This window comes from Nyctereutes procyonoides, unplaced genomic scaffold (assembly GCF_905146905.1).
Source record: "Nyctereutes procyonoides isolate TBG_1078 unplaced genomic scaffold, NYPRO_anot_genome, whole genome shotgun sequence".
NCBI classification, from domain to species: domain Eukaryota; kingdom Metazoa; phylum Chordata; class Mammalia; order Carnivora; family Canidae; genus Nyctereutes; species Nyctereutes procyonoides.
Window position 1 is genome coordinate 7,384,621 of NW_026575148.1, and position 27,143 is coordinate 7,411,763.

The 27,143-nt window shown below is 36.6% G+C and overlaps 1 protein-coding gene across 1 annotated transcript in view; it reads right to left on the reverse strand.

Annotated features, from left to right (window-relative positions):
• Positions 1–27,143, reverse strand: part of ELL2 (elongation factor for RNA polymerase II 2) — a 70,115-nt gene that overhangs the window by 26,166 nt on the left and 16,806 nt on the right. Inside the window, exon 3 of the mRNA XM_055312791.1 lies at positions 1,614–1,735. Coding sequence (XP_055168766.1) covers positions 1,614–1,735 — 122 coding nt within the window. The remainder of the gene's footprint in view (positions 1–1,613; positions 1,736–27,143) is intronic.

Below are 27,143 nucleotides of genomic sequence, written 5' to 3' on the forward strand. Positions count from 1 at the left end.
GGCTGAAGGCGGCGCTAAACTGCTGAGCCACCCGGGCTGCCCTATCACTTATTTTAAAGAGGGGATTGTTCCTCAATAAAATTTCTAATGGGACATAATTGAATTTGAGGTCAAAGTGTTCTCACTATAATAAAGTAATTCTCTAAAGACAAGCATTATAAGTAATAGCACCACAAGAATTTGAAATTGGTGTGTCCTGTGGTGTGTAAAGAATACCAGTCAGAACTGGACTCAGTTCTTATTCAGCCTTGTCACCAACTAACCAGCTGTGTAACTATGAATAAATCATCTGTGAAATGAAGGGGTTGAACTACACAATCACCAAGGACCCTTATACTTGATGATTCTGTAATCTTTTGCGATGCTGTCCCACAGTAATTTCTGTAATTGTGAAAATGTTCTGTATCTGTGCTGTCCATTATGATAGCCATTAGCCACGTGGCTACTGAGTCAATAATACGTGGTAAATTTGAGTGAATAACTAAATCTTAAATTTTATTTCATTTCTATTGATTGAAATGTAAATAGCCACATATGGCCAATAGCTATCACAGGACATAGTATAGAAAAGCCTATATAATCTATAACATACACAATTTATACCAAAAACTTTATTTGGGGGTGGGCAACTTTTAAAAAGCAAAATTAACATTTACTCAGGGAAAATGGCATATAAGATAGAACAGAAACTTATTTAGTTATCCTAAATGGGAGCAGAAATTTAGAACTCTTTTAGTGAAGTATCTTCTTTTGTACCTCTGCCTCCCAAGCTCCCTTGCAACATAGATTTCCTTTCCTTTCTCCCACACACACAGCAAGCGTGCACACAGTTTCAAGTACTGCACAGATGAGAGATAGGGATGGATAGCTTGGGGCACTTTGGGCCAATTTCAATGTTCTCGGGATGTTGGGGGTTCTAAGGCCTTGTCTTTAACCACCGGCAGAACAAACTCCCCCTACTCAAGGCACCCATTCTTTAATAAGAAACAACCACAGCAAAGATGAGTCAAACAAGTAGCTTATTGTTTACGGAGGACCTAAGTAGATAAGGGTTCCATGGTACCCTGGGATGTGGGTGTATATTCTTGTCTTCCTCCCTCCTTTTTTTTCTTTTTAAATTAGAAGTGACTGCTATACTGGGGTTAATTTCTAGTTTCCATTATGTTGCAGCATGAGCCATTTCTGAAAACCTATCTTAAAACAAGGCTTGCACAGGGAAGAAAGGCATATACAAGGTACATATTTCTTTTACTCCTTTACTCTTGAGTATGAACCCTGAGTATACATTAAGGTACTCTTACATAAATACAGTGAATAAAAACTTAAAAAATTCTTAAGCTTGTTTTTAATTTGAAAAAACTGTTGTATAGATAAAAAAAAAATCTATACCTTAAAAATTTCTGAAGGCAAGAACCTTACAATTTTTATGATTGTATCCCACAGTGACAAATATAACTACTAGCACATAGTAGGTGCTCAATTATTTCTAAATAAAAGAACTCTATAATTCAATTCAATAAACATTTATGGAATGACTATTATATATTTTATTAATTTAAAAAAAAACTCTCGAAAAATTACTCTCCCTTCAGCATATCTTGAAAGGCACTTACCTGGAGAATGTTTGCTGGATGCAGTCAAAGCTGCCCTGAGGGTTGTCTTTACCCACATTTGACAAATAGAAGTTAAAAGTATGCACTTCATTGGGGGGATCATTCTTAGGAATTTTGACAAGCTAAAGTGAGGGGAAAAAGAGAAACATCTCAAAATATAAATCTGACAAACAATGATCTGATAACTGACTTAACTGTTTTACAAGTGACCTTCATTTTTAATATGCAGGCCCTCTTGAACATTTAAATTACCAAATCATTGAAGGAATCAAGCAAGTACACCTAAAAATCACCACATCACTCTTATTTCCATTTTCTACCCTTAAGTGTCAGTAATCACTTCAGATCAGTAAGAGAAACCCTCATTTCAAACTAGCAAATGATTACAGTTCACAGGGAAGAGTTATTAGTCAATTTGCTAAAAAAGCTCTTTCTCTTTTGAGCTGCAAGGTTCTGTCTCTGGCTAGCATGCTCCTCCTGATGAATAGCTTCTAGATATTTAAATGATCTCTGAACAGAGTCTATGTCCCAATCTTTACCCTCTAATTATATGCACATTTCATTTTAATTCTTGTTTCTTTGAGTAGTATTTTTCAAGAATTACTAGCAGCATAAGGTGAATGCCATAGTTAACATTCACACCAAAACACAGACGGGTATTTTTCTCTGCCTTAAGATTCTCTTACCCTCATGTTTACAGAATAGGGTCAGCAGCCTGGAAAGATGATTCTGTGGGGTATTCCAAAGCTGAGCCCCATGCAACACTGTGGAAAAGGCAAATGTTTTTTATGCTCTTACTCAAGGTTGTTTCTCTATTAGATGGGTAGGCCCCAAAGTGAAAGGACGGGGTTGCTCTAGATCACTGAGCCCCTGTATTAGGCATATTTTCCTGGTACATAGTAGGACCTCAGTAAACATCTGTGAACAAATGAACTGAAAACTTCTGTCTTTAAATGGCTCCACCCTTTCCAGCTCCTAAAACCTTTCTTTTGGATTTACAGGGGCTACCTTGGTGTAAGGTGATAATTTTATAAAAAGGATTCATTGGCAAGAATATAAAATATGATTTCCTGTTTTCCAGCCCCCCAATACACAGAGTCTTAGTAATTTAGGAGACGAGGAGGGGGGATATTCTCCAGTTCTCATTCCTCCGCCCCCCGCAAAGCTGCCCTTTCCATTATGGTCAGATTAAGACTCAGAACTAACTGGCTGCGACAGACAGACATAAACGAATGCGCTAGTAAGCATGAGCATGTATAACTGGGCCACGCAGGACACCCTACAAGCAACTCTTACTTGCTCATTCTAAAAGACACCTAACCTTTGACCTAAGGAAAAGAGTTTGTTTGAAGTTACCAATTCCAACCACCACTGCCCACCTGCCTTCTCCACCCCAACCAAAACCAAAACGTAAACTAAGAAGGAAGATAATCTGCAGTGTCTAGTGCATAGCAGACATGCAATAAATGTTTGAAGGAATGAATGAACAAGGGGTAGAAATAAATAAAAAACATCTCTTCAGAGGAGATTTAGAATACTAACGTAAAGATTTTACCGTAGGTAATGAATATTACATAATATACTCCATTCAACCTCCGTCATCCATGAATTTAAATGATCTTTGACTCCTTATTTTAAATTAGTTCCAACTGGGATCCCTGGGTGGCGCAGCGGTTTGGCGCCTGCCTTTGGCCCAGGGCGCGATCCTGGAGACCCGGGATCGAATCCCACATCGGGCTCCCGGTGCATGGAGCCTGCTTCTCCCTCTGCCTGTGTCTCTGCCTCTCTCTCTCTCTCTCTGTGTGTGACTATTATAAATAAATAAAATAAAATAAAAAAAAAATAAATAAATTAGTTCCAACTGCTAGAGTAGTTTTTTTTTTTTTTTAAGATTTTACTAATTTATTCATGATAGACACACACACACACACACACACACACAGGCAGAGACACAGGCAGAGGGAGAAGCAGGCTCCATGCAGGGAGCCTGACATGGGACTCAATCCCGGGTCTCCAGGATCGCGCCCTAGGCCAAAGGCAGGCGCCAAACTGCTTCGCCACCCAGGGATCCCCCAACTGCTAGAGTAATAAGCTTCTACATTTATCATCTACTCTATAAATTATACTTTTTGGTCCCTAAAGTTACTTTTATTTATTTCTCAAATTTTCCCCTAGCTCTAAAATGGTGGAACTTTGTGAGCAGGTCTTAATTTACTTTTCTCATCAGGCTGTCTTATGAGTTCTTGCACACCCTTGAGGGTGTGCAAACTGAATGCCTAGTTGGCACACATACACTGGTGAAGCAGAATGCGATGTATTACATCTTAATCCTATAGAGGTATGGGAGAATGGGAGCTGTGTGAGACATAAGGGAACAGAAAGTCCACCTTCAGGCTAGTGTCTAACAGCACTCCCTGACATCTGTCTGCTTCTATATTTTGAAGAACAGCAGGGTTCTGCTGATAGAGAAGGAATGTGTACTGTAGGTCAAGCCTCCTTAAAGGCCCAGGAGAGAAGGTGGACAGGTAAAGAAGGTGTGAACGCTTGAATGGAATCCTTTCTCCAGCTCTCACACACTTAACTTCCACTTTCCTCCCCCCTTAAGCCTCACATAGATGTGCCTAACCTGGGTGGGAAGATTTCCACAGTAGTTGCAGGCTCCTCTCCAGGCTAGGCTCTGGTTTCACTGGAGGTCTAAGGTCTTAACTCCTGTGCAGCCCAGGCCTGGAGATGCAGAAGCACTTCACCCAGCAAAGTATGGAAGACTGGCCCTTTGAGGAGTTTCTAAATTACATTTTTAAAAAGTGGAATCATACAGTTTTTTTCTATCTTTACTTTTCAAGAGTGACTAGACTTTTTACTAAAATTCTATAGATGTTCAGTATCCTTTCACTAAAAACTTTTACCTTAATTACAGGAGTCCTTAAGCTTAGACATATATGAAACAGAACATTTCAAGAAAGCTGTTATCAAACCTTTATAATAATTAAATGTAGACTTTTCCTTTCTTCTCATCCTCTAAACTGTGATTCTTCTGAAGTAATGCTTATACATTTTAAGGTAAAAATTACCTTCCTATACATTAAAAAAATTTTAAACACACAACCAGAGTATCTTGTGTAAATATGGAAAGTTCAATAACAAAAATATCTTGTGTGAATTAATTACTGTGGGTGCTCCTTAAAATAATAGGGTCTGCCCTGATGGTGGGCATGGAGGGTTTTCATACTCTTTCTTTAAAAGTATCTTGAATAGAAAAAACCCAAAACACTGCAGTCATTTAAAATAACAGAAACTGAATACAGAAGAATCAGATTTAAAAAGTTAAAAGCGTTTGGATCCCCACTGAAGCTTTTGGAAGTATGTGTTACACATGGATCAGAACAGCTGCTCTCAGTTTTGCAGTTTTGCCCCCCTGGGGACATATGGTCTGGGTGGGTACTACTGTCACCTTATAGTGCACAGGATAGCCCCCACAACAAAGAATTATCTAGTCTAAAATGTCAGTAGGGCCAACGTTTAGAAACCATAGATCAAAAACAGAGGTAGATCCCTTAGGAAAGAAGTCAGAGAATTCTGACTTTAGTGACTTTTGAATATTAATGAAGTAGAAGGAAAACTAATATCTTAGGATAAAAAGTTGCCAATTCATATCAAATGGAAGGAACCAACTTATTTGCAACACTATACTTTTTTTTAAAACTTGTGATCAGACAATAATAAAAGACATATAAGTGCACCTGAGCCATATTTAAATTATATTTAGTCAGAGAGGGAATGAAGATTTAAGTACCTACAGAAAATTAATTTCTTCAACTTCTAAAGATCATAAAGTCAGCAAATAAGCAAAAATACTTCTTTTGGAATGCCTATTTCAGATATCAATTAAAAAACAGCGCTTAGAAAGAGATAATAATTTACTAAGAACTCTCAAAATGAGAAAGGATCGGTTCAGTATAAAGAAAATGAACCTTTGTAGTTATGGTCTCTGAGAATTCAGTTTTCCTAATGAGTTCCAAAACCCTCACCATCAATAACAATGAGAAAAGACTGGTATAGTTTTCTTTCTTTTCTTTTCTTTCTTTCTTTCTTTCTTTCTTTCTTTCTTTCTTTCTTTCTTTCTTTCTTCCTTCCTTCCTTCCTTCCTTCCTTCCTTCCTTCCTTTCTTTTTCTTTCTTTCTTTCTTTCTTTCTTTCTTTCTTTCTTTCTTTCTTTCTTTCTTTCTTTCTTTCTTTCTTTCTTTCTTTCTTTCTTTCTTTCCATTACCTACTTAATTTATTTGGTATAGTTTTCAACCTAAAAGAAAAACAAAACAAAGTAACACTAATCTGGAGTGTTTGTAGTCCTCACCATTCCCCCTTATTTCTTATATATACATACCTCACAGGTAGATAAGGGTCTCAGGCTGCTAACTACCAGTGACAAGCAAGCTTTGTCCTCAGGTCTTTGGAAGAAAGGGAGCATGACAGAGAATGACAGCAGGACTTCTCAACAATTTCTTCTAACCACTATTCCACTATTCTATGGTGTGTGTCTAGGTGAGTATTATGCAGATTGGGGCAGAGACAGGCCTCAAAGCAAATCACATTCATTTTGGGACCCAGAGGTGAATTTTGATGTATACCATAGTATTTTTTCCAGCTATGGAACCGGGGTGGGGATGGAGGTTAAGGAATGACGACGAAACAGAGTTCTGAATTTCTATGTCACCTTTCCTCAGTGGTTTTCAGAGCAGCAGCAATGCAGATGGTATAGCCTGAGTTAATCTCAGGCTTTTCCTGTAAAAGATCTGAGAGCAAGATGTTGCCAAGCAACTTTCACATCTTTAAAATCTCAAAAGTCTAATTTCTGGAAGGTGGTGTAAATTAGATACAAATTTTATTTCTACCAATAACCATATACTTAAGAATGAAAAAGATATAGGAAGGTGCTCTTATGTTCGTAGCTGGTAAGTCTGCATAACAGTTTGGCCCCCATGGGCACTAATGCAAGAAACTTAATAAAAAAAGCAGGTTGTGTATGATAGAGCAGATGAGGGTGGATGAGTGGGAACTTCAGAACTAAATTATGGGGATCTCTGAGTGGACCAGAGCCTGTGGGACTGCTGAAGGCCACAGCTAAAGTAGGATTCGAGACCTTGTCAAATCTAGGCCATTTCAGAGACTAGACTTTCGGGGGAACTTGGGGATACTCATCACTCCTCTCTCTGATATATAGGAGCCTACTCCACAGCTTGTCTAGATAGTAAAGCAGTAGTCAGTTCTTTCTTCCAGGATGGTTACAAAGTATTTTCTTATAAACTGGCCTTTAAAATTATGGAATATGAAAGAGAAGGGGATCAATATGAAATGATTATTACTGAAGCCCTAGGGTCAGCTTTGGGGGACTGGGCTACTGTTATAGGAAAAGAAATAACCGGGGTCTGATTTAGAAACAATCTTGGAAGAGCAACCCTTTGTTTGATAGGAATTTCTCAAGTTTATTTATAGTATTTTAAGCTTTTCCTGCAGGTCAGTGGAATACCATTATATTTTTGGGACACATGGTCTACTTGAAATTTTGAGCTAAATGCCTAATGAAATTTTACTTAAAAATATCAAAGACCATGATTCCAAACAGTTTCTTATTCAAGACAATATAAAAATATACCACCATGTTCTGGGCAATTGGAAAAATTAACTTTAATTTTTATTCCAAAAATGAGGGGGCTGAAAATCAAAGGCTTGGGACCACACTCCGTAGCCCTCCTTCCAAACTCCAGTCTGTCTCTGATAAAAAGCTACAAAGAAAGTTTCAGGAAAACTTTCAGACATTTATAATTACATAAACACTGTATACCAAGATGTTTAAGTCAAAACTTCTAATTATTCTGAGATACAAGCTCAGGCATATAGAAATGGAATACTGTCTAGAAGGTCATTTTAACAGCGAGTCACAGACCTCTTATTTACATAAAAATGAAGGGCAGTAGCACAATGTGTACACTGATGCATATTTTCATAGACATGCTAACATCTGCTTAGAGGCCACTGGTATCTTTACAGCAGAGGTTTCTTACCCTTATGTACTATCTACTCAATACTGGATTGAGTTACATGCTAGATTAAAAAGAGGACCATCTGATTTTTTTTTGCATTTATTTAAAATGAATGCATTGTTCTTTTGTGGACATTAACAAATGATTTGAACTTACAGACTTTTCTTTGAATTTTAATATCCACCCTTGGTGATTATAAATGCTCAGTAAGATGCTCATGACCCAGCAGTAACACAGTTGGATATGACAACCCTTGGTGATTAAAGCAAACCCATAGTTCTGGCAGGGCCTTTGAGATCAAATTAGTTGAATTTCTTCATTTTATAGATTAGAAAAACAGAGACACTCAATGATTGCTCAAGATTATGACTATTTAAAATTGCAACCCCTGTACTCCTGACCCCTTGACCCTGCTCCATGTTTGTCTAAAACACTTAGTAACTATACTACTTACAGATGATGTTTATGTCTTTCTCCCCTGACCAGATACAATCCTTGGAAGGACAATCCTTGGAAGGACAATCCTGGTTTGTTACCTGAATGTATCACCAGCATCCCAAATAAGAGTGTGCCACAAAACAGTCACTCCATACATGTTTGTTGAATGAATAAAAATGTTAATTTTTAACATTAATTAATGTTAATTAATGCTAAGCCAGGACTAGAACCAAAGTATCTGCTTTCTTTTCACCAATATTTCCAAAGTGTGCTGAAAAGTTTCCTTACATGGAAAAGGTTCTATCCTGAAATAAATTTGGGAAATGCTAGGTTAAGTAAATGACTTTCTTTGCTGTAGGTCCTTTCATACTGAATAATAGTTTCCCATTTTCTAAAACCTCGGAACCTACCTTCTCCATTTCCTCTAGTATCTTAGTGGAATAGCTGATCTCTTATTATTATTACTAATACATCTGTTATTTTCCTATATATAAACTATGTCTTAGCTTGTATAAAAAATTGCTACAAACATTTAAAACATTAAAATTCTCTGTTGTTTTCATTTTTTAAAAAAGATTTTATTTTATTTTATTCTATTCACAAGACAGAGAGAGAGAGAGAGAGAGAGAGAGAGAGAGAGAGAGAGAGAGAGAGAGAGAAGCAGGCTCCATGCATGGAGCCCGACAGGATCAGGCCCTGGGCTGAAGGCAGCACTAAATGGCTGAGCCACCCAGGCTGCCCTCTCTGTTTTCAAACCCTTTCCAGCCTCTTCATGATTCCGTGATTTCCTAAAAATCTAGAAAACTCAGTTTAGCTAGAGAAATGCATTTGCATGTACTGTTCCAGAGTTGAGGGGCAAAATGAATAATCTAGAATCAGAACAGAAAATAGAAACCTTAACCTGAAAGCCACAAGTCCTATTTTTCAAATCAGTGGCAGTTATGACTGTTGGCCTACCATTATGGGGTTAGGGAAGGAAAAAAAGCCTGTCAGAGCTGCCCAGATGTGAAAATCAATACCGGGGTGGATATGGGGGTGTAGGAGGGAAGGGTATCTTTTACTAGCAGTAGAAAAAGTTAAGTATTAGGGAAATCAGTAACAGCTAAATATTCCTATTGACAAGGAATAGCAAGGGTTGGAAAGGATCTCACGCATACAAGGTAACATCTGAAATTTCCACATGATAGATACTGTACTGAAGAGAGTACTGCAAAATGCTAACTTTATCTAGCACAAAGAGAAATACTGGCAGTTATCCAAAAAAATTCAGGCCATGTAGCAATTAATATGAATAATTCAGGACAAAATAAATCTATTTCCTGTATCCTTCCTCTATCAAAATGTTATTACAGAAAAAAGTAAAGCAGAATAGCTTTCTTTATTTTTCTTCACTTAGCTGCTTTAGATCCAGTATTAGAATTCCTTAAAAAGTAGTCGATGAGTGGTAGGGTAGGCCAATATTTAGCTCCCTTGGCTCTGTTACTTCTGTGGGATATATAGTCTTTTTTTTTTTTTTTGGATATATAGTCTTATTAGAAAAATCTTTCTTGAGAATTGCATTCTCATCTCTAAAGTGTTCTTTCAAATTTATGGCCATCTTGGGGAAAACACCATTGAGAGTAACATTTCAAAACTAATTTTGATTGGTTATAAGTAAGCAACAACATATTGAGTGGCTACTGTGTTTATGTTTCTGTGACACAATAATGAACAAAAGCTACAAAGATCTCTGCCTTTATAGCACCTATGTCTAGAAATCCAGGAACAAGATCAGGAGATGGGAAGAAGTGGAGGGATTTAGGATATATTTTGCAGATAGGTGCAGCAGGATTCCTAGATATACTAAGTGTGAGGAATGAAAGAAAGAGAGAAATCAAGGATGATACCAAGGTGTTTTTCCCTGGTAGAATGGGATTGTTTTAGAGTATGAGTGTGTGGGACACCTGGGTGGCTCAGCGGTTGGCGTCTACCTTTGGCTCAGGGTGTGATCCTGGAGTCCCTGGATTGAGTCCCACATTGGGTTCCCTGCAGGGAGTCTGCTTCTCTCTCTGCCTCTCTGTCTCTGTGTCTCTCTTGAATACATAAATAAAATTTAAAAAAATGAGTATGTGTGCATGTGTATATGTGTGTCCACATATACCTGTATATATGTATGTACACATATACTCATATATTTATACACACAGTATATATGGTATTTGGGATATGATGTAAGAACCTTCATATAACACAATACATACTAGCTAAGTGCACTGAAATACAACTGACCGCTGCTGGTTTCACCAGCTAAAAAAGAGGCTTCAAAGTGAGTTTTGTTATGACTCATTTTGTAGGTTCATGGTTAAAAATTTAGAAGAGACCAGGTGGCTGGGTATAGTTGGTTGGTAGCTGGGTATTTCCAAGAATAAATGGGGGGGATGACAGTTATTGGCAGGGGAAAGATGCAAACAGCAGGTACTAGAGAGATACTGTATACAGACTATGAAGCATAACAGAATACAAAACATGGATTTATAAATGACTACAGGGGCACCTGGGTGGCTCAGGTCATGATGTCAGGGTCCTGGGATGGAGCCCCACGCCGAGCTCTCTGCTCAATGGGGAGCCTGCTTCTCCCTCTGCCCCTCACCCTGCTTGTGCTCGCTCTAATAAATACAATCTTAAAAAAAGATTACTAAAAAATTGAGAAAATGCCAAAGAAGCTTTTAGAAGAAAAGTTAGACAACCACATAGAGAATCTCAGAAGTTTTTCAAACTTCATGGCTGGGCTAATCCATAAGTCTTTCTTTGGCAGCAAAACCTAAAATCTCCCATTGAGTTCCATAACTCTGACCATAAAGCTGCTTTTCATTTTCCTTTTATTAAGTAGTCCCTTCTAAAATTTAAATATATTCCATAGAATCAATGCTAATATAGAAAAGAATTCTCATCTTATCCCTAAATCTGCCCCCCCCCCACTATGTTTATCTCCCAGTTAATAAACCACCATTTATCTAGTTACTGAGGTTACTGGCATCCTGGGGAGTGAGTCAACCTCTGACTCTTTTTTTTTCCTCATACCACCTCATGCCCCCCAATATCCAGATAATCACAAGTCCTACTGCTTTCATTTCCTAAATGGTCTCTCAAATGTATGTTTTCCTCTCCCTCCTCTGCTTTGACTCAATATCTTTTGCTTGGACAACTTGTCTTTAAGCCTCTACTTTTGTTCTGGAGCTCCTTCTTTAACCATTTGGCTGCCAAAACTAGTTTCATAAAATGCCAATCTGACCATGTCATTTCCAAGTTTCATTTATTTCTTCATGACTCTCTACTACCACTTTTCTACCTCTTAGTCTAAGCTCCTTAATAGGATGTATGAGGTTCCTTCCCAACAGACCTGGCCCTCACTCTCCACCTTATATTTTATGTTCCCACTTCTTGCCTTGGCTTGTGCTAACTTACTCTTTATTTTAAATACTCATCTCAGGAGCCATTCTCTTAGGGAGCCTTTCCTTCTCCAGTTTAAAGCTCCTTTTTGGGGAGCCCGGTGGCCCAGCAGCTTAGTGCTGCCTTCGGCCTGGGGTGTGATCCTGGAGATCCAGGACTGAGTCCCACGTTGGGCTCCCTGCATGGAGGCTGCTTCTCTCCCTGCCTGTGTCTCTGCCTCTCTCTCTCTCTCTCTCTGTCTGTCATGAATGAATGAATAAAATCTTAAAAAAAAAAGAAAACAAAACAAAACAAAATTCCTGGCCTAACAAGAGACTTCTATCAGAAAGCGTGTTTGCACCTGAGAAAGGAACTTTGTCCTGAGTAATTTATCAGAAATGATTACCATAAAAAAAAAAAAAAAAAAGCTCCTTTTCTGGGTCCCCATAACCTCTTGGGCTTACCTTTAAATGCTGCCTTTACTATGCTGCATGCTAAAGTCCTTGTTTATGTGTCTTCTTCCTACCAGTTAGTTGGGGGAAAGGACCATGGTCTTACTTTCATATGTATCTGGAACACAATTTATACCTAATAAATATTTGTTGGATTCTTCTGAAGAAACATGGGACTAGATTACATTCATTTAGATGAAGCTTTACACTAGGAATACTAAAAAATTAGAGCAGTATCTGAAATAGTGAAATAGATCACTTAAGAGTCTATGGAAAACCAGGGCTCCCTAGAGCAGGCAAAAATAAATAGCAGAATGAAAGGAGGAGAAAAAAAAAAAAAGTCCCACACAGCTGCATGCTGTGTGGTACAAACGTCAGGATGAGAAAATTTCTGACCTCTCTTGTGCTATGTTTAGCCCTGAAACCCAGGCCAAGTGGCTGCCCGGATTTGTGGAACTTACATTTACATTATACATTTTTCTTTTTAAAAAGTATCTTCATCTTTATTAAAATACTCACAGAATACTTTGTTCTCACCAAATTCCACTTGAACATATTAGTGGCCTCTAGACCATTTTGCATTTCAAGAACTTACCGAGAGACCACACTAAATAATTCTAAGTTTAGTAATTCTCTTGGTCAAGTAGAAAGCAGAATTTTCTTTTAAAAAATTTTCTTTTTCTCAGAAACAAAGCCCAAACTTGAATTCTACAAGAAAAACAAATTCTTAAATATGTCAATTTCCAAATTCATTCCCAATCTTCTCTCCTTTTTGCTCTCCTGAAGCCTTGAGGAAAGCACTTTTTGCAAATGCCAGGAAGAACTGTGGCCAAAATATGAGTGAGAATAGAATCATGGATGGCTATCAGTAATAGCTGTGTAAATCTAGAGGAGACTGTTACTTAGCAGATGTGAATCCTCAAGATCAACATAAACTGCTAAAAGTGGCCAAAGTCCTAGATTTCACAAAACACATGGTTTTATCCCAAACCAATGTTACCATGAAAGCTCATTAAATTCAATAACACAGGGGCAGCCCCGGTGGCTCAGTGGTTTAGCGCCTGCCTTCAGCCCAGGGCGTGATCCTGGAGACCCAGGATCGAGTCCCACATCAGGCTCCCTGCATGGAGCCTGCTTCTCCCTCTGCCTGTGTCTCTGCCTCTCTTTCTCTGTGTCTGTCATGAATAAATAAATAAAATAAAAAAAATAAAATAAATTCAATAACATAAATAATATTGAAGCTTGAGGAATATTTTCATATAGATTTGGAAGTATGCTCAATTCTTATTTCTCTGTTTTTCACCAACAATAATCATACTTTTTTTTTTTTAAAAAAAGCTAAATCTTTTTCAGAATAAATATTATGGGAAAACCCACCACGTATTACAAATAGAGTCAGTATTGTTCTGGTTGAGGAAAGGGATGATGAGGGGCTGGGACTGCTGAGGCAGTCACTGTGGTGACATCACAGAATTCTAGGCTCTGGGGACCCAAGACACAAAACCAAGGCTCTATGCTAAGGAAAGAGAAACAGCTACAAGATGTAGTACAGTTGGGGGCTATAATTTTATTTATTAAATTTTAGTCACTTCTTAAAAATGACAGTTACAGAAGCGTGTACGGAATATAAACTCTTACATGCCATTTTTTAATGGAAATTAGTGCCAAATATTAGAAGGATACTAAAGATAAAAAATGGTGTTCTGCTGTTTTGTTCTCTTTGCTTTTTAAAATGTTTTATTATTGGATCCCTCTGTACTTCCAGTTCTACGCCAGGTCTTCCTCAATTGTTTGAGAAAAGTGAAAACTCTTACACACAGAGGAAAAAGGGAGCAGTGTAAACAGAACAGCTCTAGTGTGCTGCATAACGAGTTCTGGAGCATGGTGCCCAGTTTCCAACTTGGCTCTGCATTCTACCTCTGTGTTACCTTGGGCAAATAACTTAACCAGATTAACCCCTAGGTTCCTCATCAGCAAAATGAGGGCAATGATATTATTTATCTAATAGGACTGTTGTGAAATTTAAAGAAATCACTCTTCTAAAGGTGCCTGGCACAATGTCCAGCCTGTAGTGTGTGCCCCCAAATGTTTGCCCTAGTAATATAAAAGACCCCATTGGAGAGCTCCACTGATTTTAGCTTGCTCCAAACACATACATAATGATGTATTTGGTTTTTGAAGTAATTTTCAACTGGCACAGGACGGATAATAAGTGTCTCATGAAACATCAAAAGCTGACAATACTGAAAAAAAAAAAAGCTGACAATACTTAATCTGAATCCTCAGTATTTATAAAAAGTAAGGGACTAGAAACTTTCAAGGTCAAATTTCAGTGTTAGCTTAAAAAGAAGTCAAACTATCTGGGGAAACAACTAAAAAGACTAGCAGTATTTCTAAATGTTTCAAACTCAAAGTACAGAGAAATTAGGTACAAGAACAAATGGTCCACAACAAGTGTCCATGCAAGCTGAAAAATTACAGATGCCTGCCGCTACTCAAGAAGGGGAGCAAACACTGTTCCCAAATGCCTTATCCATAAAAAAATATGCCACCTTCAGAGCCCTAGATAGTAGCTACAGCACAACAAAGAAACAAAGAAAACAGAATTAAGAGTTCTCGAACACCACAACTTTGCGGCTTGAAAGTTTACAATCTTCATAAATGAAAACATATTTTAAAGTTTGTGATTTTTAGTGTCAAAGCTATAGGTAGCCCTAAAAATGAATAAAGCCTATATAGTATTTTAATTTTTATAGACCTCTTTCCAAATATCTACCCTGAAAATACATTCCTGAGATGGGGTCCACTTCATAAAATTTATTTCTATTCAGTTTTCATAAGTCAAATTCATGTGCTAGTTTTCTTAAGGACTATAATAAAGGAAGTAAAATTATTTAACATGTTTAAAGCTGTTTGTATAACAGTGCATCAAGAGCTAATAAATTAGAAACTGCAGTTCTAAGAAACTCAACAGGTCTAATGTAAGTAAGAGGACCTATAAAGTCTCAGAAAATTGATTTATAATTCTAAAAAATACAGGGCTAAAAAGATTCATTGTTAAGGACACTATACTTAAGCTATTGGAAAAACCATCAAACCTCTGCCTTAAAATAAGGGAATGTATGTTGGCAAAAAAGGGCAAAGATTTACATATGGACAATTATTATATTTGGATAGTTTATAACCAAAGCTGTTGTTTAATTATCTTCTAGGGGATCCCTGGGTGGCGCAGCGGTTTGGCGCCTGCCTTTGGCCCAGGGCGCGATCCTGGAGACCCGGGATCGAGTCCCACCATCGGGCTCCCGGTGCATGGAGCCTGCTTCTCCCTCTGCCTGTGTCTCTGCCTCTCTCTCTCTCTCTCCCTCTCTCTCTCTCTGTGACTATCATAAATAAATAAAAATTAAAAAAAATTATCTTCTAGATAGTTATGTGATTCTGCTAAGAGGCAGAACCACACACCACAGGTTCCTTTAGAACACTGAAACTATATGAAGTAGCAAAACATTTTATCCCCTTGCCAATAATTCAGTGCACTGCCCCATAAAAAAGATAATTCATACAAGTAGATTTCATGAAAGTTTGTAATATTCTTTTAAGGAAGAAAGGCATCTAAAGAGGAAAGTGGAAACTCAAAAGCACTAAATTATTACAACTATCAGCAATTGTAAAGAAATAGTAAAAAATATACAAAAAAAAATAGAGTAATTATTTTAAAAGGTAGAACAGTTATTTCAAAGAAAGTCCCTGAATTACTAAAATAAAAACCTCTCCACACTATATTGGGAAAAATAAATGAAATTAAATGAAAAACTCAAAACCACTCCTAGCAGTATCAGTGGAGACAGTAAACATTGGATAGTACTTCAACAATATTGCGTTTTACCTGTGCCAGATATTATCAAGCAAGTCACAATGTACAACAGTTTTTAAACATTATCAAATGATTGTTTTTGAAATTAAGAAAATGTGTATTGGCCAGGGAAAACACCTAGTGACAGGCACTTTCAAACAGCTGTGGAAAGAGCAGCGGCTTTCTGGGAGTGAGGGGTACATGAGTGCATTAGCCCAGTCATCAAAAAATCTAAACATTCATGCTTCTGACCTAGTAATTCCATATCTAGGTATCTAGCCTGAAGAAATCATTAGAAACGAAAGTAAAGATTTACACACAGAATTTACCATTACTATTACATAAAAACTATATAAGTAATAGGAATATAGCTAAAATAAATGTTTATATATAAAATGAAATGTTAGGTAGTTATTTAGAAATAGCTTTTACTATTTAATGACATAGGAAAATGCTCATGTTAAATGGAAAAAGCAGGATATAAAAAAACAGTAAATACACAGTGACTACAACCTATGCGTGAATATGAAAAAAAGACTAGAAGAAATCCAACACTAGCTGGTTTTCATTATTATTAACACATGTATTCATCTTTGTATGTACTTTACATACAATGCTAAAATGTATATTCATTAGTTTTTCAATCAAAAAAGCAATAAAGACTGCTTTAAAAAGTAATTAGATTTTAAGTAATCACTTTCACATTTGCCTTTCATAACTCAATCACCTTATTTTTTAAAAATTAGAGGTTCTTTGTTTTTTACAGGATCAGAAATTGTGAAACAATAAGACTATCCAAAGTTAATCGTGGAATCATGATTATCTTATGCTTCAAGTTTTCTATGAAGGAACAGAAACACTATCCTACTAAAAAAAACAAGAACAAAATACCAAGCATTCCTAGAACAAAGTTTTTCTTTATAGCCAAATACAAAACTTCTAAGTAGCTGTGGATATGTAAGTCAGCATCATCTTACCCTTCAGTGGGAATGGAACACCCTCAAGTGTTCCTTCCTAATCTGTGAATACTGATTTCAATGAATTACTAACACAATTAGATTAAGAGAAAACTAAAGAGCATTCACATTAGTCAAAGAATTTCTTAGTATAGATTAGTAGAGTGTTACTACATTCATAAATATAACTGTGCCCTATATTCTCAGTCTAAAATAAGATATCCCCAATATAACTTACTAAATGATTATTAAACACTAAGCTGTTTAAGTATTGTAAAAGACTGCCCTTTTGCTAAGGCTAATTTAACTACCAACCCTCTAATACTGTGGGCCCAACTTAATTATCCTTCTTTAGTCTTCTTCTGCATTCTGAGTTATATTACCTCTTAAGTCCCTAAGAATTTTATCTTTTTAAATTCAGCTGACTACTTCTTTTCATTCCCATTTGTCCTTTCGAGACGAGACCCATTCCTAGGGCACATCACAGTACCACTGCTCCAAAATGAAAACTGTTAACTCAAAAAAGTGGCCTTTCCTCTCATACCCTTGTTAACAGCAGTGACTCTGCTTGTTACCTTCCTTCTAATGGGGAGAAAGATCACAGACAGGGAGGAAACTTTCTTTTTCCATTGATAGATGACAAAGCAGCTCTATCAAGTAGTTGACTAGCAAGATATTTAGCTGGTGTCCAGCTCTAGATAATTTCTTAAGACGTGCCTTCTCTATGTTCATTGTCAACATAATTTTTTAGACCTTTAGTATTTAGTTTTTTCTCCTAGATTCCTGACATATTTAAACTTAGCATCTCAAAACATTTATGTATATAGAGCAATTAGGAAAGAGACAAACAAATACATATGTAAAAAAAATCTCATATAGATTACTAGCAACGACATTTTGGTGTAGAGCACTTCATATTTACTTTGTAGGTTTACATTTGTGTTTCCTGTATTTTTTTAAATTAGTATAATGGTATATATGATGTCTTATTTCCTATTGATTAATTAAGGAGATGAAACGACAATTTAAAAAGCTTCTTACCTAAATGGATAGTCTTGCCATTTACCACTTATATTTTCTCTTATACCCATCATGAAAGTAATATAAAGCTCTTTAGACAGGTCTAGAATAGTATGACCTACACTTAATTTTTGGTATTTCATTTTGGTAATTTTTGGTTGGTATCATAAATGAAATCATTTTTACATTGAAATTCTAACTGCTAGTGTTTAGGGGGACCAATTTTAAAAAAGAGAAATTCTCTCTTCCTTTCCCCTCCCCCGGGACCCCTCCCACTCCCTAGTAAGTCTTTAAAAAAATAATCCTGTTCTTTCTTTGATTTTGAAAGAAATGTCTTTTTACTCCAACTGCTGAATATTAAGCTAGATTTTGAAAGTTATTTCTGAAGTGACTACCTTAAGAAATCCTTAAATTTTGCACTTGGTTTACTTGGATTATCTGCAGATATGGGCAAACTTATCTATTACCCATAGCTTTTATTTCATTTTCTTTTCCATTACTGAGCATTCTCAGAACAATGTTAAACTAGAGAGATGATAGTGGGCATGTGTGTTTATTGCTAACATTAATAAAGGTATTTATATTGTCTTATCACTAAGTATGTAACTGGCTATTAGTTTCATAAAGATATTTTTTTTTTATCATGCTATGGAAGAATTCTTTCTGTTCCCTATTTACTTATGCCCTTATGTTTTTAAACAGATTTAATATTGAATTTTTATCAAATGCCTTTTCTGACAGCTACTGAAATATGTCTGGCTTTTCTCTTTTAATCTGTGAAGATAAAATGACAGATTATATTTAAAGTTAATGAGAACAAACTTTATGTGATACACTTCTACAAAATGCAGCTTGAGTTATGAAACTTGACAATATAATGAATACCTATGAACTCACTGCCCAACTCAGAAATAGAACATTAGCAATAATCTAACCATGTGCTCCATTCCAATCCCTTATGCCTGCGTGCCTTTCTCTACCAAACGTAACAACTACTCTGACTTTTCTCACGATTGTTTCTTTTGTTTTCAATAATTTTATCATGTGTGCATACATACAACATATTAATTTTGTTGGTTAATAAAAATTTATAAAAATGGTGCAATGCCATATGCTGTCTTCTGCCCACTTGAGTTTTCACTGTTGTATACTTTTCCACTGAATCAATATGCAGAGTTTATCCTCTATTTGCTACCACTCTAAATTGGTGTCAACAAAATTTGGCAAAAGGAACTTTAAATTCCCGGTTAATAATTAAAAGTACCAACACTCATAAGTCAATCAGTATTTTTAACAGTTGAAAAAAAACTCCTTAAATATAGCTTAATACCACAATTCCATCTGTAAATACACCTTTTTGCCTTCTTACTACAGAACTTCCATGTATTATTAAATCCTATAAAATGTCCTTTGGAGTTGTTTCTCAAAAATCCTTTTGTTCCAAACTCCCAGATGCCACTGCCTTCCAGACAGCTCCATCTTGACAGAACAAGGTACAGCGTATCACCTAAACATCTCATGTACAGCATGTCCCAAATTAAACACACCCCTTGCCTCCTGCCTCAATGTTTTTCATCTATTTCAGATTTAATAAACTGCCCAACCAAATACTCATCCTAAATATGGAGCCACCTTGACTCCTTTCTTTCCCTCTTTTCCATATAAAAGGAGTAACTAAGGGGAGCTACTGGATAAGCATATTAAAATGCAAACTTGACCACATGACTCCCTGGTTAAAATTTTTTAAATAGATAATTTCCTGCAGTGCTTTTTTAAACCACAGACTGTGACCCACTGGAAGGTCACAACATTAATTTAGCGGATAATGACCAGGATTCTTTAAAATGAAATAGAATATATCAGAGTATACTGATAAAGAAACAATACTGTGCTATGAAACTCCTGTTTTAAGCTGGGTGAATGTGTATAGGTATTGTGTAAGGGGTCACAATGTGAAATGTTTTTCCTTATCATGAATTGTTTCTCAATGTGCTTTGCAAACCTCCTTCAGAGAACAGAATGTACATACACCTATACATTTGCATACTTATAATATTCCTAATTAAAGCAAACCTAGCTATCATATTTTAAAGTTGTGCTCTTCAGACTTCATCAGAAACTCACAGGAAAATTTTACAAATAAGTATTGATCTCCAAGGTGAAATTCAAACTCCTTAAGAAGGTGGGAACATTTGACAAACCGTTTTTGCCACTTTGCTCATGCTGCAGTATGGGATTGAAAAGCATTTTCACCTCCTTTGATCAGCCAACTCTTGGTAATCCTTCAAAGCCCAGTTCAAACTACTTCTCTGAGACCTTCCTAACTGTTGGCTCTTCCTCTTGCTAGTTGGAGAGGTACTCAATAGATGTCTACATGAATGTGAGAATAAGTAAAATGCTTATTGAACATCTGTTATAGGCAGGTGGGGATCACTGTAGTGATGACAACAAGCTCTGGAATCAGAGGCTACAGTGGATTGTAGGCTCCTTTACCCACTAATTGTGTGAGCTTCAAAAACTAACTTCAGAGCCATGGTGTGTATACACATCGGCAAAATGGGAGTATCTGCTTCACAGCATTCCTGTGAGGATTAAATGAGAATGATATATGTAAAGTGCTTAGTATAGAGTTCTTAGCATGTAATAAATATTTAATTTTATCTGTAATCATTGAAAAATAATTGGAATCTATCAAAATAATTGAATGGATTACTATACATGTATGCTAAATGTAGTATAAATTATAAGAGGAGTTAGAGAAATTTGAAAACTCTTAGCCTGATAAGGGCAAATTCATTAGCCTCAAGGCATGTCTCTGGATTTTTGAAGTCTTTAGCTCAGTAAAACTCTTCTAAACTTGTTTTCAAAAAACAAACACCCCCCCCCCCAAAAAAAACCAAACTTGTTTTCAAAACAAGTTACTTTAATAGGGGAGGTTTTTAGCTTAAAAACAAATTTGAGAACATTATAATTTCATACTTTTGTTCTTTTCAGTTAGATCACAATTCAAGAATGGTTATTAAAGTATACCTTCTCTGTAAATTCTCCCAGATAATCTAACATATGGAGCTAACTGAGCAAGCTAGTCAAGGGTGGGGTCAGGAAAGAAAACTTGAAAAAATTTTATTAGATAAAATCTTATCACAGGACACACAGACTCTCCAAATATTTCCATTGCAGCGCCGTAATTCGTAATTCATTGAATCTACGATGCCAGCAATTGTAAGACTGATTTTATGTACCACTGCATAATATAAAATGCTAACGACTATGACAATACTAAGATGCCATCCATAATGAGATGCATTCCAATTCCAAAGGCATTAAATGTTAAAATGAAAATTTCAAAATATTGTTTGAAATAAGATCTATGGCTTGGCCATATTCTAAGTTGTTTTTCCTGTTTATTTAAATTAGACTTTTCTTTTGAATAAAGCTCTTATAAACTCATTTTATGTGCCTAAAATAGCATCCTGACACAGTAAGAGGTCAAAAGATACTGAAGTAATGCTCATGGTTCAAATTTAGGCGTGGTTTAACTATAGGAAACACAAGGTATTATAGAATGGGAAATATTATTATCCAAGCTTAAATAAGTGAGTGCTATTAAAGTGAAAATTTCTGTAACACAGGCGACTCAATTTCACAAGTTTCAGTTTTGGTGGGAAGCAAAAAGGCAAAGCCATCAATGGCACATTTTATTGACAAATAGATGATGTCAGTTAGGAACAAGAGCTGGCATTTCAAAGCCCTATTTACCTTTGTCTACACAGTGTCTATCGTGGAGCATGGTACACAGTGAGTATTCATAAATGCTTGTTGAATGTAGACAGCATAACTCACTGCTAAGAATGCAATTTATGGTATTTGTAGCTGCTTCAGATTTTACTCATAGTTCCAGCTGCTTTCCAAAGTGACTGCAGTGTGGTGAAGGACAGAGCAGAATGCCATCAGTTCCTGTTTGTGCTCGTATTTTGGGAGGCTTGTCCTTTTGTAGCCCACACTGAATCTGTGTGAAGGTGTGGTCAGCAAGTACTTTGAGAGTTTCTGCAGGCACCACAAACACAAAGGCAAAGTCATGCTCCCACCCTCTGTCATTTTTGTACTCTTCCAGGACAGGGGATGGGCCGTGTCCCCTGGTGCCTGTCCTGTTACCTACCCAAGGTGTGAAACAATGGACACCGAATTTAGCCCATTGCTCTCCTTCTTTAGAAACCCTGCTGTTAGTTCTTATCCTGAAGAAAAGGAGGGCAGTGTATGGCAGCATAAAATAGACAAATTGGGCAATATACAATAGCTTAAAACTTCAAACTATGGTTCAATTATTTTTTAAGATAAAATGAGTTTCTACAATGTCAGCCCATACTCCTGGCCAAATGAGCTTTTATACATATAAAGTATATGTTATATATTATATGACATATAAAATTATGTTATATATAATATAATCTTGGATATATATTGAAGTTAAATATTTCTTTCAAATTAGGCTATTTACTATTGTATTGATACCTTAGTATATTAATAGATGGATAAGAGTCATAATTCAATGCAAATATTAAAATTTATCTATATACATGTTAACCACCATAATATTAAAAAATTAAAACAGAACTGCCATTACAAAAAGGTATAATTCTAACATCCTTCTAGTATTAATTACATTCAGAGCTGAGTGTCTAAAGGTAACTGTTAGCAACTTTTGAGCAGACTGACTAAACACAACCATTGGCAAAATCAGTGGGGTAGCCAAACCAAAAACAGCAGGGGAAAGCAGTTGGAGCACAGGCATATCATCTACGAAGGAATGGCAGTGTTGGTGATTTATTTTTATCTCTCCTGCTGTTTAAAACGGATAGTTATCTTTGCTTCCCAGGTATCAAGTAGGTTAGAGAAGGGTAGTCTGCAGAAAGTATCTGTAGGTGGGTTGAAACTGCCTACTAATTTCAAATACTGTATAATTTAGTATTTCATACTTGATCTTTTCCCCGATCCTGCAAAGGAAAATAAGCAATTGATAAAATATTTCTGAATGCTTAAAAGAAAAATGCAACCCTCTGTTCTTTTCAGTTAATGACTCTACTGTAAGAGTTTTATAGCATTATTCAAGCCTTTAAAGTTAGCAGTTAAATGCTGATTTAATCTTCAGAAGGTCACAGTGTCTTTTGGAAGACATACATTTAAAACTTGTTTGGCTGGTTATTCCTTGTTCATTCCTGGAAACGTATGTGTGACTCACTATTTTGTAGGAGACACTACACGGTACTTATAGAAAATATTTTGTATTTTCAGTCTTCTTCTTAAAAATAATTTCTGAATTATATATGCCAAACTAAGTTCTATTTTCTAAAGCCTCTGGGATGGCTGAGTCTGAAGTAAGCAATTAAATCAGAAAATTCTGGAACAACATTCTCATAAATACCGAGGTCTGGAATCCCAATTACTGTGACAAAGTTAACATTATTTCTCCCTGCTCTGGGGATAGTCATTCTCTGGACAGGAGTCCCTGAGGCTGCAGGCAAGTGCACTCCGCAAGGCCACCAAAGGTCAGCAGAAGTGGCTGTTATTTGCTATTGAAAACCTTGCCATTTCAGTTTTTATCTGAATGATACCATAGATTTACCTTTTTGTATATGGGTACACAGATTTTAATAGGCCTTCAGGAATTTTACTTATCTACCACCAGGACGTATTTTGCACGCACTGAAATCTTTGTCTAAAATGCTGATTCATACCAATCAGAAATACACACCTGAGCCTCATTCCTGACAGTCTTATTTACACAGAAGGTCTGAGTGGCGAACTCTGGGTTAAGTTCTACATTATTAATTCTTTCCTGAGTACTGGTCTGTGTGTGCTTGTCAGACTCTGAGTTCCCTGAGGGCGAGACTCACATCTTACACATCCCTGTATCTGCACACTAAGCACTTAGCAAAGTACTTGGCACCAGTGAGGACTAAAAGAATGTTTATGCAATAAGTAAGAAACGAATACAACAACAAACCTATTAGCACAACCATTGATTAAGCACCTGCTTAAATTTATTGTGAAGAATAATTAGGTCAGTAGAAAACTGCCATTACTTGAAAACAATGAGTCTAGTTGCTTCCAGTACCTCTTCTTTCAAAACCGCACAGTATACTGGGAAGAACTTTCCCCTGGTAGTGTGAAGACAGACTGTAATTACAGCTCTGTCTCTATTGTGTCTTTACACAAGAAACCTTCAACAAACATAAAAATACAGTGTATTTTTTTTAAGATTTTATTTATTTATTCATGAGAAACACACACAGAGAGGCAGAGACACAGGCAGAGGGAGAAGCAGGCTCTGGGCAGGCAGCCTGATGCAGGACTCGATCCCAGGACCCAAGGACCCCAGGATCACGCCCTGAGCTGAAGGCAGACCCTTAAGCACTGAGCCAGCCAGGTGCCCTTACAGAGCGTATTTTTAAAAACTTTACCGGAACACATATTTTTGGCAAATTTCACCTGCTACATTTTCAGTATCCAGTTAAAATACAAGAGGCAGAACTATATTTCTATAAATAAACAAATGATTTCTATAAAGTTTACCTGACAGCTTTTGGAAACCAGGTGCATTTTACCAATACACCCCTCACAACACTGTAACACTTCGTTACTGTAGCTCATGTGCCTCTTACCAGCTACCTTTTCAGTTCAATTAGAATGATCTATTGAAATTTGTAATCCTAATAAACCATTAGTTATGAGCATCCTAGATGTGATTAGAACTGTGAGGATAATTTGGTGACCCATACCCTTCAGAATCCACAAGGCATTTTTCGCTGATTTATTCAGCTCCTGATATTCATGAGTTTAGAAATCATATTCAACTGCTCCCATTGGTATTTTCTCAATCTTTCTGATTCTAGAAAATACCTTCGATGATCACTCAATTTACTGAGCACTGTCTTCCACTAAGGAAAAGGGGTGAGGATTGTGAAAGATACAATTTACAGTTTTTTAATGCTGCAGGCTAACTGCAATGATAAAAATCTAGGTAGTCAATGGTTCTTAGCAGTTACACTCATTAACAGCATACTGCTATAGTTTGTTTAATGTTCCAGGCTGCATTTATTTAGAGGAAGACTTCAACCTAAGAGAACATGTTCAGGCATAAAAGTAAATATGCTTAAAAGCTAACCTGCCAAGACCCAAATTCTGACCTTCTAAAGACATTACTGAGGCAAGAAAAATCCTAAAATTAGTAACAAGGAACAGCAGTAACCATGCAGTGCTTAGCATGAGGAAAATAAAATACTCTTAACACTAAATGGTCACTTTTGAAATGATATTTTAACAGTACTTCAGTTATATTTAAAATATGCCTAAATATGACACCATCATGACAGTTCATGTCTTTTTTTGATTACATTTGATGTAAAAGACATTTGTTAGATTTGCCAAATCCTTTCCAGAAAAACTCAAAATTCCTGAAACACTGTATTAGCATTTCTCATTAAGAAAAACTATCTTTTGTGGGAAATGTAAATTTGAAACATAAAGTCTTCTTAAAAGTCCTGAACATTTTCCACATAGGAAAACTGTAAGCATACTTCTTCAGGGCTTTTAAAGCAATCAGCAAGGCAATGTTAAATTATCATGGCTCTCGAGAATAACAGAGGAGCACTGTACAGAAGACCCTCACATTTGTGGCTCTGCGTATTCCCTGTGGGCTGTGCCAACCCACTCTCTCCCCTGTAATGACTCTTTGTTTTTACTAAGTCCCAAAGGGCTGGTGAGAGCTCTGCAAAGAGAAGGGGGGGAAGGGTGGATGGAATGCAGCTGCAGGGTCAGAAACAATGCTGAGTCCATATATTTTGTTCCGAGTTAGAATAATAAAAAGGGGGCTGCGGGTGGGGGTGGGTGTAGAGGGGTAGAGGAGACAGAAAGCAAAGTAAGCAAGGTAGGGCCAAGTATTCCATCGCTCTGGGTCTACAGCCTCCTGCCCCTCCCCCACTCTACTAAAATCTAATAACCATTCATTTGGGTTAAAATTCGAACACCCATTAAGATTTAATCCTATCAGTCACTCACGTCTAAGTTATCTTTATCAGTGAACTACACCCAGGCAAGGAATGGAATAGAAGGGGGAATGGAGCTTGCAAAGATAAACTGAGGAAGCCAGGACGCACAGGAAAGCCTGGGGGAGGTAGGTAAGAGAATTCAGAAAAGGACACGCAAGGTCTCAAATATAAACTGCCAGCTTTACAATGGTGCCTGGGGCCTCTAGGGGGCAAATAGTGTGCCGGAGAAAACCATATTCTAAGACTGCTAAAAGCTGCGTGTGTCTGAATCAAGAGTTTGAAGCCTGTACATGTTGGTTTATCAATATTCCACCTAACTGATGCCTCCTAGTAAAATGTTCTCTTGCATTTCCCTAGCCTCTGTCTCCTGTGAAAATGGAGATTTAAGGGAAGAGGCAGATCCCAAACAAGGTAACAGCTGCTAGTGAGGGAAAAGCAGCTAAAACCTTACACTATTCTCCTAGGTCTTGACCTCTCATTTCAGATAACCCTTTACTGAAAATCCTTGGAGCCCTCCAGGGTTCATGGACTCAAGCTTGCCTCTGGATCATCGTTTCAGAGATTACCGATGCCATTAAATTTTGTGAGAAAATTTAAGAAGCCTTAAATAAACCACCAAAACTAATACCTCAAAAATAGTGCCAGCAGGTGCTAAGGACTACCTAACAAGCCATAAAACAAAACGCAGAAGAATGCTTGCTGTAATTAGGATCCCATTCATAAACACTCAGTTACTAGGGGAGAAAAAAAAAAGACTTAATTGTAAAGCTATCACACAGATAGTCTTCTGACATCCACACAAACACCTCCTTCAAGTTAGCATTATTTACTAGTACTCTTAAGCTGGTATTGAATGATATAATTAAAACTCTTGACTCTTCAAATATTTTCAAGTTATAAAGTTTAGAAAGACGGTACTGATTTACATTGAATATTTTCATTTTGTGGCATGATAAACAAAGATTTACAAAGGTAGATTCATAATTAGCAGGAATATGATCTCCCTCCTTCTGCTTGTCTTTTTTTCTAGACCACTAAAATCCATTTACAGATGTTCCAAAGTTCCATACTACAGTCAATATATAGACACAAATTCAGAAATGCATATTCAGGGAAGGAATGATGGAGACTTTTTATTAATACTAAACTCTAATAGTTAATAATTTTAAAATAATACCGACACTATTCCTATAAAGTTTATTATAAACAAAATTCATAGGTATATTTTGAGTTATTATTTATTATGCTTTTAAATGCAGCAGTAAGATACATAATATTTATTCTGTGTACTGGAAAAACTCCTATTTATACATTTCATTTC